The sequence below is a fragment of the Dipteris shenzhenensis genome, chromosome 33, assembly GCF_047967505.1.
Source record: "Dipteris shenzhenensis isolate YYH24624 ecotype China chromosome 33, Dip_SZ_1.0, whole genome shotgun sequence".
Taxonomy (NCBI): Eukaryota; Viridiplantae; Streptophyta; class Polypodiopsida; order Gleicheniales; family Dipteridaceae; genus Dipteris; species Dipteris shenzhenensis.
In genome coordinates this window covers 5589353-5606886 of record NC_141628.1, presented here as the reverse complement: position 1 = coordinate 5606886, position 17534 = coordinate 5589353, and the positions used below count along the sequence as shown (strand labels likewise).

The window sequence follows — 17534 nt, the reverse complement described above, 5'->3', positions numbered from 1 at the left end:
AGTTTGCTCTTGATTCTAGCTCAATCATAGATGATGTTTGTACTTGAGTTTTTTTAGGATTATCACAATTTACATATCCTAATCAAACATCCACTCTGGTTATTCATCTGCAACATCATGTACTTAGATTGAGATTATTGTATTCTCATAATGTATAAAATACAATAAGTTTCAAGCGAATGAGGGATTTGTATCTTCATCCCAATCCCCATTCCATTCCATTTTCCTTATATGGCTTTCTAGATCTCAATGTATGCCAAGTATAGTATTTGTATGACCACCTACAAATAGATGTTCTACTTTACGCAAGAAAACCATGTTTAATTGTGTTGATGCATCTATGGCCATTTGCATCCTATCTTATTTCACCTATGTTGCTTCCCTCATTGAATGTAATTGTTTGAGATAAGGGCTCATTGTCTTATCAAAGTAATATTGAGGTCTAAGTCCATTGGTGTGAGGAGATTACTTCCAAGATTATTTGAGGTCTAAGGCCATTGGAGTGAGGCCACTGGGTATCCCAAGAGGTCTTAATAAATGCAAAATGCCTTGGAAGAAATATCAAAATGAGGATCTCATGCTACCTAGAAAAATATTCTCAATTTAACCCACCGAGTAGGCGAGGTTTATTCCAACTTGATCATATATAAACAACTATGAATTAATAAATTGCGTGAAATAATCATTCAAGTTTCATTGTAAGTGACATAAATACTAAAACCCATTAGAGTTTTTTGGTAGGATGTATTTTGAAAGCTTGTGATCACTTACGAGTACCAATTTAATAGACCATCCCAACTTGGGTGGCAAATGGTTAGGCTATGAAAGAAAATATATTTGGCATGTCTCTTGAGGGACTCTTAAGCGGAGAAATACCTTCTACAGAGAAATTCACATAACATGTTGATACATCTACGGATTCTTAGAGACCGAAAAGTGTGCAAACTAGAAGCTTTACTCTACATACTATGACCCTTATTGAGTGAAGAATATACTTTTCAATTGGACCTTAAGAAAAATATCAAGGCACATTTAATGTCGAAAAAGTTGCTTGTGGAAACAAAAGTGCAAAAGAGAGAATTTATCGCCTCTGCCACTAGAACCAAAAGGGGGTTTAATCAAAATAGATTCCCTACAAATACATGATCCAATAAAGAGACACATTAAAGATTATGATAGATACTCTCAAGACGAGATTGCCTACCCTTCCTTATAAGGAAAAAGACTTCATGTGTGCCTAGCTTTTGCTTAAGAACAGTTCGTAAAACCCATAATTTCCTTCACTACATGTTTGGTTGCTGGTCGTGCATTTCCATGTTAAGCGATGCAACAGTCTGCACCCGAGATCATCACATCCCCTATTCAGTTCTCGTTCACTGAACTTCACATGTAACCATTTCCTGCAAGCCCTCGATATTTCTTTTATGCATGTCAAGCAAATAGTTCGAGGTATCCCTGAATGTACAGTGCAATGAGTTCACTTGCTGGGAAAGAAGAACTCATTAAGATAACTTGTCATTTGCTTATGGGCTTTCAATGATCCTACCAACTCGTTTGAGAACAAACCGTAAAGGATTATGGGAATGCCATCCAAATTCTTCACCCTTACCTATGATTGGCTTGTACAAGCATTGTTTTTCTCCATCAATAATAACCAAAGACCTCATCGACAAAACAAGAGACAAAACACAAAGATATATGGTAGTAGCAAACCCCACACAAGTGATGAACATGAAAAGACGCACTTTAATCTTGCTTGATGGTGACAAGAAACAAAAGTACAGCAGCTTTTGAAATGAAGATGCCATTACTTACATATGAGTTGCTCCATCTTTGGAGCTTTTTTTTGAACTTCTTACATGATCACGATGGAGATAACATCTTCTCCTTGTATCCCTTACCTTGAGATACCATAGTGCAAGAACAGCAAAGGGTTGTAAACAGACAATAAGATGTTTGTTCCAAAGCCTTGCTCAATGAAATATCTGGACCGATTTTGGAAACCAAGAAATCATTCTGAAAAACTGAGGCGTGATGCCGTTTCTGCAAACCAGCATCAAGCCATCTCAGCAACGACCACGTGTTATGAGGAAGAGGCGGCCACATTTGGGGGAAAAAAAATCAATCAATCCCTCCCTCTCCTGTCCAACAGGGGAAGTGAACAGTACACACTCCTTCACTTTAAAGCATACATACGCATAAGGGAAAAGTACAGTAGCAATGTCCTCAGCCTAAACGTCCTTACGAGTCAACCAACCAAACAACTGGTGCATGCCTGAAGGAAATTTTGGGATACCACAGTAAAATCCTTGAGGTGGTGCTGAATACATAAGGTGGGGGGAAAGAGTCCTCCATGGAGATGTCTGGTGGGTGCAAGCACCCCACACAGAAAAAGCCAGATCTCGAGTTTCAAAACTAAACTAAACTAAAATCCTGGACACGGCTGACCTGCTGGCTAAGCACATACTAACAACTTAGGAATTTCTTGAAATTGTATCAGATGGATGTAAAGAGCTATTATCGTTTTGATAGTGGTTCCTAGTCCCAATGATCCTGTAAGGGACTTAAATTTTTCTTTTCCAGACAAAGGAAGCTTCTATTAATGCTTGAAAAACACCGTACAACTCAGCTGCCAAAAGGAGCTAAGTACAAGAAAATCAACCAGACTTAATACAATCATATAATATCATGTCTTGCTTTCTCTCAGGAATACAAGTACACATTTCTAAAACAAAAGTCATAACAATCAGGACACGAAACAAGCAGACAGCCTTCCTCTTTGAAGGGAAACCCTTGGAAGGAGACAACTATGGGCGGAATGACCGCGTGGAAAGAAGAGGCATGGGAGGGTTGAAGCCATTATACAACTTTCAAAACAAATGCAAGAAGGCACATCTGTAGGGCTGGGAAATGAGAAAGTTTCTGAACACCATGCTCGTACAAACGGTAGTGCTCTACAGTTGCCCAACCTGGGCACACAGACCATCCAGGGCATATTGGAAAAGGATAGAGACCATCTACAAGGGTTTTCTGATCCATGAGTTGGCCACAACTCCATACTTCGTCTTGCTTGCAGAGACAGGGATGTTACCTCTTGAGGGTGAGAAATTATGCCAGTACATGGCCTATCTCAAGAAGCTCGGAAAGATGGATGCAACCAGTACCCCACGCAAGGTAATGGAGGCCACAAGAACCCAGTGGCACAGAGAAGGGGCAAAATGGATGGAACACTGGGAAATACCGGCCGCCAATATCCCAGAGGATGTAGAAGAACTCAGAAATCTGATCATGCAGAAAATGCTATGGACGCTATGGCAAGACCCACGGCCGAAAATGGATACTACAAAATGAGCAATCAATCAAATGGCCAAGTATGAAATGCAGGATTATCTCGGGAAGGACATGTCATGGTACAAACAGCATTTTATCTGTAAAGTAAGGACCAGCTCTCATGAATTAGAGTGGAGAACAGCAAGTGGACAAGACCCAAAACCCACAGAATGCAAGGCTCTGTAAAATTTGTCCCACAAGGGAGATAAAAAATAAGAACATACGCTCCTCCATTGCCGAGTGTATGCACACATAAGGGATCATTCGCAGCAATGCCACCAGCATGAAAACCCTTCTGGGGACGCTAGCCCAGCAGCTAGGCACCTACATAAAGGAAATCTTATGACACCGTAACAAAGTCCTTGACAGGGCGCAGTAGTTAGCTAAATGCATGCTGCAATCGATATATAAAGTTTTCCCAGATTTTTGGATGTAACAAACCACTATCATGTTGATATTGGTCACCAGTCCCATGGATCTTAAAGGGTCTCTCGAGATGAAAGAATGCTGGCAATGTGCATGGGCAAGCTAGACAGCTGGATTGAGAAGCCACATGCCATGAAGAAGAACAAGATGCATAACGAGCATGAGGCTTTCAATGGATGAAGAACCCTCCATAATCAAGGCTTTCGAGCTAAAGGTACAAGAGCTCCAATATTTAAATGCACATGGGATGCGCACTGAGAGAGGAAAATGCAGTACTAATAAAAGGGCTAGGAGGAGCTAAAAAGCTATCAAGACCATAGAAAAAAAATGAAATGGAAGTCAAGATTGAGGCACAAACCAAGGACACAAAAGCTAGATAGCCAAGATACATAAAGACCAAAAGGCAATTCAAGAGACCTTGATGGTGGAACGAGCCCTCAAACTCAAAATGGTGGGAGTCAAGAGCCCCAAGGATGCAAAAGCAAGACAGGCTGTCTTGATGAAAAAAGAAAATCAGAAGGGCATCCATCTTCATTGATGAAGACCTTACATAAATGTAGATTGAGAACCAAAGGGAGAGCTTCAGGTCATGGAGGCAAGGTAGTAGCAAGTGGGCTGTATAGAAAGACGGAAGAGTTATTATCCAAGACCACAATAGCAGTGCACGGCATGTGGACCATCGGTACTTTATCATTGTGCTCTAGATGTGGAAACAATATATTTTATCGGTTGGTTTTGGAATGGGAGCTTCATCAAGACTTCCAAGAGAGAGAGATTTCATAATTTATATTGAGACACACCAAAGGGAGAGAATTACCCATAGTACATGAATACACATGGCTATCCACACATTGAAAGAGACCCTACACACAAGGAAGTACACCGCTCAAGGGGGGGGGAGGTTTATTCCCCTCATTTCAAATCACATGTCATTGTCATAGGCATGGATGAGCATACTTACATGTGATTCGATTCAAGGGGCCCACAGCCACAGATGTATACATTGCAATGTCCCCTTCCCCCACGAACATCTAAATACACAACGATTTCAAGAGGCAGAGGGCAGGAATCACCATTCTTGGCACTCTATGAGGACATCTAGAGATAAGTGCAACAAAAAGAGCCCTATTTTTTGGGGGCTTTAACGTTAGGACAAAGGATATGCCATCAGAATTATTAGTTTGCAAGAGGATGCCATCTTACTCCCACAACTAGACACACTCTGATAGGGGAGTTCAGTTGCAGCTCGGCGGGCACACATGCTATTAGGTCCACACTCACGTCATGATTTTGATTTACAAACTGTGAAATCATGGCCTATCGATCCTTTAGGGTTTCGGAATTTGAAACTAGAGGTGTCAAAAAAGTTACCTCAGGGATAACTGGCTTGTGGCAGCCAAGTGTTCATAGCGATGTTGCTTTTTGATCCTTCGATGTCGGCTCTTCCTACCCACCAATAGGGAAAGTTAGGAGCTCGAACACGATCAGATACCGTCCTAGTCTCAACCATAAACGATGCCGACTAGGGATTGGCGGATGTTACTTCAATGACTCTGCCAGCACCTTATGAGAAATCAAAGTTTTTGGGTTCCGGGGGGGAGTATGGTCGCAAGGCTGAAACTTAAGGAATTGACGGAAGGGCACCACCAGGAGTGGAGCCTGCGGCTTAATTTGACTCAACACGGGGAAACTTACCAGGTCCAGACATAGTAAGGATTGACAGGCTACTTGCTAGATATGTGCAATACCCACGAGATAAAGTATATAATGGTTGCAGAGATAGCCATGCTCGAAGAGACAAATGCTGCCAAAATGGAGGGACCCACAATGCAGTTGACGTCTTCAAATCCTTGTCTTCACGTCCAATGTCTCAAACTAGGATAATGATAAATCTAAGTACAAGGTACTTGTACCTAGACCTAGGACTAAGTGTCCTAGGTGTCACATAGGACTAAGTGTCCTATGTGGCCTAAAAGGCACTAACACTACAAGTGCCTACATTTATGCCTACAAGGCACATACCATGGCCTATAGGGCATCACTAGAACCACCAGAAGATGGCCTACAAACCCCCCTCCATGGGATGGGCTGAAGTACTCTCGAAACGTCTCAGAATACCTGGTATTTTTTGGTCATGGTGGCACATGTTCATCCAAAAGGATATAGCCACCTATGAATGTACAAGGAATGTCACATCATGTAACAAAGGGAACCGAGTGTAAAGCATGTCGGAAGACTTCGCACTTGGGACGAGGAAGTGCCTTTGTAAACATATCTGCTATGTTGTCCTCTGTGGGAAGATAGGACAACTCTATGTCTCCTGTTGACAACCGCTCCCGAACATAATGATAGTGAACTTTAATATGCTTGGTACGCGCATGAAACACTGGGTTACGCGCAATGGCCAAAGCACTCTGCCTGTCAGTGTAGACAATAGTGGAGGATGTCTGGCAAATACCAAGATCTGTAAGTAACTGTTGAAGCCAAATACACTCTACTGTAGCGGTGAAAGCTGCCCTGTACTCAGCCTCACAGCTAGACGTGGCAACTATTGGTTGCTTCTTGCTGAGCCAAGAGATACATGAATTGCCAAGCAAAAAACAATTGCCAGTATGTGACACTCCGGTGTCGGAACATCCTGCCTAGTCACTATCCGTGTAAGCATGCATGGTAAGTGAACCCTGATCACCATAGAAGAGGGCTAAATCCTGAGTGCCTCTGAGAAATCTGAAGACTCTCTTCACTGCCTGCCAATGCTGTGAACTGGGCATGTGCATGAATCTGCTGAGCTGAGATATTGCATACTGCAAGTCAGGTCTGGTGTGACATAAATAAGGCATCCAACAGCTTGCTGATAAAGAGTGATATCACATGGTGGGCTCCCTTCATGAGCTGAGAATTTGAAGCTAGGGTCCACTGGAGTAGAGATTGGCTTGCAATCCTCAAACTAAAAACGATCAAGGAGCTGTCCAATATACTTGGACTGAGACATCATGATACCCCCCTCAACAAGAGCAAACTCAATGCCCAAATAATAATGGAGCCGTCCCATGTCTGACATGTCAAAAATCTGCTGCAAATCAGCCTTGAAAGCTGCAATTTGCTGAGAATCTGGGCCCGTGATGAGCATATCATCCACATATAAAATCAGCACTAAAAAATTAGATCCACTCCCACGGACATAAAGAGTGGGTTCTGTGGGACTATTCTGAAAACCAAGGGATAGTAAGTGTGCATGAATTTTGGCATACCATGCCCTCGGTGCTTGGTTCAAACCATAAAGGTCTTTTCTAAGCCGGCATACCTTATTTTCAGAATTAACAACCTCAAAGCCAAGAGGTTGTGTGACATAGACTTCTTCCTGCAGATCCCCATGAAGAAAAGCGGTCTTGATGTCAAGCTGGTGCACTTGACAATGATGATGAGCTGCAATGGCAATGACACATCTAATGGTAGTAATCCTGGATGTGGCTTTGTATCGATCTATGCTGCCATCAGATTTCGTTTTTAATTTGTAGACCCATCGCGTTCCAATGGCATGCTTGCCGGGAGGGAGATCTACTAATTCCCATGTGTCATTTTTGGCAATAGATTGTAACTCAGCTCTCATTGCATCCATCCACTCTTTGCTGTCAAAAGCATCTTTATGGCACAGAGGCTCTTCATTGCAAGCTGTAGCAAGGAGTGCAAACTCAAGAAAGTGACCATGCTGTTTGTTCCCTGATCTTGTCTGGGCAGCAAAAGGCTGATCTTGTTTGCTGTCCCTCAATGTATCAAGAAGCCATCTGGGAACTTGCCTTTGCTGTCTATTGACAGCTCTTTCTTCAATGACTGCATCATGAGTAGTGGGATCATTTTGTGCCAGAAGAGAAACCTGCAAATCAGCATGAGGTTGTGGCTGATTATTGCTTAGTGGAGGGCCTGCAAGAGGCTCATGTTGCTGGTCAAAATCCTCTTCTGATGATGGCAGAGGTAATCAAGATTCAAAGGCATCAAACATGTCAACATCTGGCTTAGCTTTGCAGTCCACAAAAGGAGAAGCTGAATGTTCAGCAAAGATCACCTCTCTACTGACAATAATCTTCCCAGTATTTGGTTGATATAACCGATACCCTCTGCTCAGACCCAAAAACTCTCATGTGTGAAAGTGAAGGCTTCCTACCTTTCCATGCTTCATTAGGTGTGATAGTCTTCAATGCCGGTGTAGGTGATCTATTTAGCACATAGTTGGCACACATTACTGCATCAAGCCAAATTTTATTGGGCAAAGACTTGGCCTTAAGCATGCATCTGGCCATCTCCATTGTGGACCTGTTTTTCCTTTCAGAAACAGAATTTTGTTGAGGAGTGTAAGGAGTTGTGCATGAGTGAATAATGCCCCGTGAAGACAAAAATGCATCAAACTCCTTTGACATATACTCTCCCCCCCTATCTGTGTTGAGGGTGACAAGCTTGCATCCTGATTCATTCTCAACCATATTCAGCCATCTCTGAAAGCATAAGAAAACTTCAGATTTGACCTTTAAAGGATATACCCAGCAATATCTTGTGAAATCATCAATGAGAGTCATGAAATACTTATACCCCCCAATGGCATTTGTCCTCATTGGGCCACAGACATCACTGTGTACTAGCTGCAATTTCCTTTGTGAGAGTTTTGGACAATTCTTTTGAAAAGGAAATCGATGCATCTTACCCAAAAGACAACCCTCACACACATGTTTGGAAACTGTGTGAGTCTGAGGTACATCATTTGCCATCTGCTGTGAATGTAGCTTTGCAAGAGCTCTATAATTGAGATGGCCCATTCTCTCATGCCAAAGATGACTTTCAGCAAGCTGTGAATCTGAAATAGCCAATGCTTCAATAGAAAGTGCAGCTGAATGATGATCAAGGTGATAAAGCCCTTTCTGCAAAGAGCAAGTGAGAACTATGGCATTGTCATCATGAAGATCATAAACTAGACATCTGTAGCCATCGAAAATTACTCTGAAACCTGAAGTAGCAATTGCTGAAATTGAAATCAAGTTGACTTCAATGCCAGGCAATAAAAGAACATTTGTCAGAGTGACAGGATGGCTTGAAATGGATGTGAGCTGCACATCTCCAATTCCTTTTACAGCATAGGAAGCATTATTAGCACATGTGATAGTCCCCCCTCGAGGTGCATCAGCTAAAGAATGAAACAAATGTCTGCAAGATGTGACATGCTTGGAAGCACCACTATCAAAGTACCAGGACTGAGCATCATTAGCATCATTAGCATCATTAGCTTTGGAGGGATCAAAAGAGCAATGGACAGTCCATGCCCAATCATCCTGAAGAGCATGTGCATGTGAAGCATCTTTTGGCTCATGGGATTCAATAGCATGAGAGGCATTAACTGTCAATCCTGCTTTCTTTTTCTCCAAAGCAATGCGCTTCCTGCTTTCTGAAATGTCATGTCCAGGCTTGCGACAATAGTTGCATCTTTTCTTCTTTGACTTATTTGCTGTATTTTTAGATGCATGGGAGGAATTGCAGCTGCTATGCGCAGATTTTGGCTTACCCGTAGGCTTGGAAGCCTTGCCTCTTCCTGTTTGTTGTGAAGCAAATGCATGATCAGGAATAATGGCTTGTCTATTAGCTCTACTTTGCTCTTCCTGCAAAAGCAAAGTAACTAGCTAATCAAAAGAATAGTGCTCTGGATTACCCATGGCCACTAATCGAAGGGTTATAACAAACCCTTGATATGTATCTGGCAGTCCATTCAATGTGGTACTGACAAGCTGTAAATTTGCACCATCTCATCAATGTTGGCAAGTTGTTCCATGAGGTCCTTGACCTTTGTCAGGTATGCATCCATAGAGTCACCTTCATTCATGCTAACTTCCTATAATTGCCTTCTCAAATATGCAGCACGTGCCTCATTGCGAATCTGATAGAGAGAAGTCAATTTATCCCAAGCATCCTTTGCTGTCCTGCAAGACCGGATGTGTGGAATAATGATTCTCTTGCATGATAAAGCAATACATGAATGTGCATTTGCATCTCTTGCATTCCATCTTGTCTGTTCCTAAGTTGAAGGAGTAGTAGCAGGAGTGCTAGAAAATGAGGCATCAGGAGTAGTACCCCATGCAGAGGGACCAGCAGTAGAGGCAACCACTGTAGCATTGGCTGGCCTGAGATCAACCCTAGAAACAATATTCCACAAATGCTTTGCAACAAGAATATGTTTCATGAGATAAGACCACATCGGATAGTTGGTGCCATCCAACTTATCATCTTCACGAAGAACGCCAAATAGATCTTGATTGTTCCCAGCCATAGCAAATGTGATACCCTGGTAGAGACCTGAAATCCCAAAAGCCTCAAGGCTGTCACTGCAAAAGCTGGCTGTCCAAAAAATGACAGCAAATATCTGCAAATTTCCAACCCAAATCAAAGGGCAAATGCAAATCTGATCCAAATGTGACTGTGGCCGGCAATGTTCACTACAAAAACAGCAAATCTAGCAAAAGCCCCAAATTTAATGAGGGCAAATAGGCCAAAAAGAGGGCAAATGCAGAAAATCCCCAAATTTTGCTGAAATTTTTGCAAATGTGACCCAATGAAGGATAATCTGACTCAATGTCCTACAAAAGTGACTCAATGTCTGATAATCTGACCCAATGTATAGCCTCAAGGCTTTAAACTGAAAAAGTATGATTTACTGTCCCAAACACCAGCTGAAATTTAGCTCCCAACACAAAAGCCCCAAATTTAATTGACCTGAGTGATGACGTGGCACAATGTGACAGTCCTGAACCTGAAATTAACTGAAAACTTCAATTTTTGGAAAGATTTCAGTTGTCAACCTTGTCCAAGATATTGTATTGACAGGTTGAAGGTCCAGATGTCAAAAGCCCTAAAATTTCCTATTGGAAATTAGGGTTTGACAGTCAAATACTCTCCAAAAACAGTAAAAGACTGCAAATATTGATTGTGTATTAGCTTCTGGTCCCTTGAGCATATAGCTGAGACTGAAAAGACCTCAGTAGATAGAGTATAACGGGCCACGAAGCTGATGCAGCAGATTGAAAGCAAAAGCGACTAGAGTGTAACTGGAACTGCCCTTAGGCACCTCGAAATAAGTGTGTAACTGCAGGTGTCTTGTGTGGGGATTTGAATAGGTCGCGATAGCAGAACGACTCCTGTAGACGACTATGAAGAGGTCACTGAAGGTTCACGGAAGTTGAGCGCCTGGATCCACTGAAGCGTTGCTTGAACTAGGCATCTACTGAAGGGAAGTACAAAAGTGACGACTGATGGCCACGGTACTGTGTAGAACCTCGAAAATGCTACAGTTGGAGCCTACAAGGAGTCGCCTCAGTCTGGGAACAGCAAAGAGACGCTTGGTGGCGACGAAAGAGCTAAGGAAGCCTTGGACAGCAAACAGAGGAAATGTACGGCGATCCGTACGTATCTATATGGACAGTACGAAAAAAAAAGACGCAAGAAGCAGATCTTGCTCTGATACCACTGAAGGGTCAGTGAGACTGAAAGGAGCACGTACAAGGTATAAAGATCGATGAGAAATGCCGTCACGTCAAACTAGGATAATGATAAATCTAAGTACAAGGTACTTGTACCTAGACCTAGGACTAAGTGTCCTAGGCGTCACATAGGACTAAGTGTCATAGGCGTCACATAGGACTAAGTGTCCTATGTGGCCTAAAAGGCACTAACACTACAAGTGCCTACACTTATGCCTACAAGGCACATACCATGGCCTATAGGGCATCACTAGAACCACTAGAAGATGGCCTACAAGCACTTATGAATGCTGGCATCTCCAAACCAAACAAGGATATCTAGACAAGAAGAAACTCGAAAAGAGTACGAAATCTTACATGAAAGGAGTTTCTTGTTTGAAAATTTATTGTACAAAGGTAATAGCAAAGAATTTAAATACAGCTCTTGGAAAGGAGATCGCCATGCGAGGTCACTGAAGGTTCACAGAAGTTGGGCGCCTGGATCCACTGAAGCGTCGCTTGAACTAGGCGTCTACTGAAGGGAAGTACAAAAGTGACGACTGATGGCCACGGTACTGTGTAGAACCTCGAAAATGCTGCAGTTGGAGCCTACGAGGAGTCGCCTCAGTCTGGGAACAACAAAGAGACGCTTGGTGGCGATGAAAGAACTCAAGAAGCCTTGGACAGCAAACAGAGGAAACGTACGGCGATCCGTACGTATCTGTACGGACAGTACGAAAAAAAAAGACGCAGGAAGCAAATCTTGCTCTGATACCACTGAAGGGTCAATGAGACTGAAAGGAGCACGTACAAGGTACAAAGGTCGATGAGAAATGCCGTCACGTCAAACTAGGATAATGATAAATCTAAGTACAAGGTACTTGTACCTAGACCTAGGACTAAGTGTCCTAGGCGTCACATAGGACTAAGTGTCCTATGTGGCCTAAAAGGCACTAACACTACAAGTGCCTACACTTATGCCTACAAGGCACATACCATGGCCTATAGGGCATCACTAGAACCACCAGAAGATGGCCTACAAGCACTTATGAATGCTGGCATTTCCAAACCAAACAAGAATATCTAGACAAGAAGAAACTCGAAAAGAGTACGAAATCTTACATGAAAGAAGTTTCTTGTTTGAAAATTTATTGTACAAAGGTAATAGCAAAGAATTTAAATACAGCTCTTGGAAAGGAGATCGCCATGCCCTATCCAAAAACTATCTTAGAAACCGATCCTAACACTCTAAACAATGTCCCCAACCAGTCAATACCGCTTCAAGCATATAAGATTTGACAACCTCAACTGGTTCTTTATCAAGCGTGAATGGCTCGTGGCAGTGTTGAAGATCATACCTAATGGTTTCGCCAAGGTCGACCTTCATGTCCCAATTGCCATAGGACCCTCGTAATGCTGCCGAATTACTCTATTGTACTGCAGAATGTTGGATGAAACTCTTAGAAAGGAGATCAGAATGCCCCATCCAAGAACTAGCTTTGGACCCTATCATGAAACTCGAATATTTTCCCTAATCAGCCCACACCTAACTTCGAGGGCATTCACCATCTCATATATGCCTAGATGAATCTAGGAAAATTCCCAAACTCATCCTCTAAAAACACGACATAGTGCAGTTTCAATCTCACGATAGTCACTCATAAGATTGAAAACCATAAACTCCATCACGCATAGCAAGGACTAGCTACTATGACATCCCCACTGACGTCATCAACACCCAACAGTGGGTGTAGACCATAGTATAAAAATATACTCTCACATATACAAATCAACACACCCACACATACTTGAGCATACTTTTATACAAAGTTTTCGTACTAAGTTTCTGTCGGCACTCCGGATGTGAAGGGCAAACTCAGCCATGACTAAGGCTAGCACTAAAGGAGAAGGCTAATAAAAAAGTAGTCCAAAATCTCTTCATTCAAGCTACAACTGCTTGTGAAGTCTAAACGATTTCATTTTAGTCTCTCCCAAAAGAGCATCACCATCTCATAGACCAAAAAGAAGCCGTTAAGAAATTGCCAAACAGCAAGCCCAAGGATCATGAAGGCCTTCAAGTAGAACTCATGATCAGACCAATTAGTCAAAGAGGAGGTTCACATGCTGAAAATGGGCCTGAAAGCATTCTCCCTGGTAGTAAATGTGGGTTCTACAACGATCCACCTCAACCCGTTCTTCAATAAGAATGAATGAGGATCCTAACAACGGTTTTGTCAAGGTTGACCTCCATGCTCCCACTATCATAGAATCTTATGATAGAATCCTTCTAATGCTGCCATAGGCTCCCATATTGTGGCTTAAACCAGTTCCAAATCATGCGCAGAAAGCAAGATGGGGAGAATATGTGCTAATAAGAATAAGGATTCTCTCAAAAAGGCTTGGGGATAAAGCGCATCCCTACTCCACACCACTTAAGTTATTGAATCAACTCTCAACTAGTGAGGAAGGACCCAAAAGATCTACAATGGTCCGAAGGACATTTGATAGGCTCAATGTGAGTCACGCTGCACGCATAAACGACTAATATGAAAGATATAGCTGAGTTTAAAATATAGGAGGATGCAAGGACAATCTTATGTGGCAAAAAGCCATGAAAGAGGAATATGATAGTTTGAATTAGTAGATTACCACCATGAAAGACTTCCATCGGTAACAAATGGGTCTAAAGGAAGAGTTGAAACTAATGAATAAAGCCAGGCTGTGTGACGCTCCATATTTTGTGTATAAATTTCTTTTTAGTTTTATTAGTAGTAGTTATTTGTGAAATTTATTTTCATGTGAATTTTGAGTTTTGAAAATACTAATAAGTGATTTGGGATTTAACAAATCCATATATATATATATATATATATATATATGCATGGGAATTGTATTGAGAGTTTGCAGGTTTAGAGGAGGGTTCAACTTTGCGGATTCTAAAGGAGAACTTGGAAAGGAGTGATTGATTTAAAAAGAACTAAAGTTATTGCTAGAATGGCCCAGGGATGGAGCAAATTGATCGTGAAGGGCATGAAGGGCAAGAAAAGTAGGATAAAGTAGAAAAGCCAACTAAAAGTGGGGAAAAGCAGGTCGCACCTTTCTTGGATTAAACATCAATCACTATTTCGACCATAACTTTTGATTTTGAACTTGGATAGAGGAGCTCTTTTTTTTGTTGGAAAGTTGAGATTGCAATCTACAACTTTATAGAAGAGGTCGAGATCTAATTCTATGATCTATTAAGTCGAAAACTCAGAATACGCAGTGGCAGCATATTTCAGAAGCTCCGAGATTAAGAGTGAGAGTGAGATTCTTCTTTCATCTATGATTGTATCATCTTGAGTGACAGTGAGATTCATTGAAACACCTTGGTGTGAGTGAGAGTGAGACGTCTGATGCGAGTGAGAGTGAGAGTGAGAATAGCTCGGGAGTTGTCCAAGACCTCGCAAGAGAACAAGAGTTGAAGAGGATGTTGCTGAATCAGCTCAAGAAGGCAAAACTTTCAGAATTTGATGGTGAAAAGAAGACTGGAGAAGATCTTGAAGCTTGGCTCGAAGAGCTTGAAGATTTCTTCGCCCTACGAGAATTTGATGAGGTTGGAAAGGCAAAGATTGCATCTCTTCAACTCCGCAGAGTCGCAAAGTTATGGTGGAAGTCTCATCTACAGGTTAGAGAAAAACCAAGTGAACCTATCACTTGGGCAGAATTTCGAGCCGCAACTGAAAAGAGGTATTGCTCCCCTCACTATTACACGGAGAAAAAATTGAAATTTTATAACTTTAAGCAGGTTCAAGAGGGAAAGCACGATCTTTCTGTAGATGAGTATAAGGAAAAGTTCCTCCGACTGCATAAATATGCACTTGAAGTGACAGATGACTCTCTTACACATAAGTTTGTAGAAGATGTTAAGGAGAATCTTTTATACATGATGAAAGGAATTGGATCCAAGGACTTCTTGGATGATGTGGCCAAGGCAAAAAATTAGAAACATACAACGAACGGAAAGCCACAAAGACAAAGATGATTCCAACAGGTCATCCTTTTCCAAGAGTTCAAAGTTCAAATATTTCCCAACAAAGATCAGATTTTTCTAGTGCCAATAAATTTCAAGGATGGAGGGAACAACATGATGGTAGAAATCTTAGAAGTCAAAAAAGATTTGTTTCTTATAGTTAGGAGGGCATCCAAAGCAAAGATCAAGCTAATCAAGTTACTGGGAACCAGAAAGTTCAACAAGCATCTCCTTGGAAAAATGATCCTGCTTTTATTGAACAGGCATGAAGGTTGGGATTGTGCTTTAGGTGGGGAGAACAAGGACATCGGACATGTGAATGTCCAAATAAAGCCAAATTCAATTTTGTCAAAGGATCCAAGACGGAGACTAAGATGGGCGAGATGAATCCAACCATCGATGAAGCTGAGGAAGAAGGACACATCTAGAATTCAAGATGAAACGTTGAAGGTTAAACCCCAACTTATTTTGGATACACAAACAAAGCAACTTAGAAACATAACAATAGTAGAAGTTTTGGTAAAATGGGATGTATATCCTATAGAGGATGCTACTTGGGTAGATTTAGATTCACTTATTCCTGAGTTTCCTTCTTTTAAACTCTGAGGACAGTTTTTTAGAGAGGGGGTGATTATGACGCTCCATATTTTGTGTATAAATTTATTTTTAGTTTTATTAGTAGTAGTTATTTGTAAAATTTATTTTCATGTCAATTTTGAGTTTTGAAAATACTAATAAGTGATTTTGGATTTAGCAAATCCTATATATATATATATATATACATGGGAGTTGTATCGAAAGTTTGCAGGTTTAAAGGAGGGTCCAGCTTTGCAGATTCTAAAGGAGAACTTGAAAAGGAGTGATTGATTTAAAAAGAACTAAAGTTATTGCTAGAATGGTCCAGTGATGAAGCAAATTGGTCGTGAATGGCAAGAAAAGCATGATAAAGTGGAAAAGCCAGCTAAAAGTGGGGAAAAGCAGATCGCACCTTTCTTGGATAAAAACAGCAGTCACTATTTCGACCATAACTTTTGAATCCGAACTCGGATTGAGGAGCTCTTTCTTTTGTTGGAAAGCTGAGATTGCGATCTACAACTTTACAGAAGAGGTCGAGATCTAATTCTATGATCTATTAAGTCAAAAACTCAGAATACGCAGAGGTAGCAAGGCAGCATATTTCAGAAGCTCCAAGATTGAGAGTGAGAGTGCGAGTGAGAATTGCAAGCCGATCAATATACCAATGAATCCAGGTGAGAAATTGTCAAAAGAGCAACGTAGTCTTGAAGTAGATGGCACCTTATATAGGCAACGTGTAGGCCCTGATATATTGGAACACTACCAGACTGCCCAGTCAGTGCAGGATCCCGATATATGGCTGATAAGAAAGAAAGCCATTGGAAAGCAGCCAAATAATTCTCAGGTATGTCAAGGAAACCATGACTCATGGGATTGAGTACAAAAGAAGCAATGATCTAAATTTGTTCGGGTTTACTTAAGTGATTAGTCAGGGTGTTCAGATGATAGGTCTACTTCTGGATATTAAATTATGATTGGATCTGGCCTGATATCGTGGAGCTATAAAGCAAAGTACTATTGTTTATCCTCCATGGAAGCAAAATATAGAGCATCCACTAATGCAGCCTCATAGGGTATTTGGTTGAGGAGGATCTTAAATGATATTGGACTTATTTAAAAAATTATTGACTGATAATCAAAACTACATAAAATTGGCCAAGGACCTTGTATTTCATGCTCCAGACAAAGCACATTCAGGTGCATGGTTGATTCGGCGCGTGCAATCAAAGATAAGGTGTGATTCGAAGCATTCAACATGTTCTGGAACATTTCAAATCATCAGGTGTGCTCTTTCTGGTGCTAATTTTGTTAAAACCTACCTTCATAAACTGTCATCATCGCCGTGCTCCATCTCGAATTCGTTTTCACTGGATATCGCGCAATATGCTCCTGCTGGAGCTCTGGGGACTGCTGGTCTTTGCCTCTAATCCCTCAACCCCTTCCCTCTCTCAGCCTGGCCCCTACTCACTCTGCTCACTGCTGCACCCTGCAGCCGGTCCTCTAGTTCCTCCTCAGCCCTAGCCCCTCTCTCAAACAACAGCCCTTTTTTTTTTGGGGAGGGGCGGGAACGACTAGGAGTTCCCTACCAGGATCCAGTTCTATCACAACCACTTTTGAGAATATTAGAGGATGGCGTGATTATCACACCCAGTACCTGGAGGACAGACAAGTCTCACATGCATTGAGGATTGCCCTTG

The 17534-nt window shown here is 41.7% G+C and overlaps 1 protein-coding gene across 2 annotated transcripts in view; it reads right to left on the bottom strand.

The window, feature by feature from the left end:
* Positions 1-1765: 1765 nt before the first annotated feature.
* Positions 1766-17534, bottom strand: part of LOC147879580 (DEAD-box ATP-dependent RNA helicase 22-like) — a 102538-nt gene continuing 86769 nt past the window's right edge. The window contains exon 6 of one of the 2 annotated variants that reach the window (XM_087372030.1): positions 1766-2043. In XM_087372030.1, the coding sequence (XP_087228156.1) occupies positions 1864-2043 (180 nt within the window). In that variant the 3' untranslated portion in view covers positions 1766-1863. The remainder of the gene's footprint in view (positions 2044-17534) is intronic. The other variant, XM_087372028.1, reaches the window with a different exon arrangement.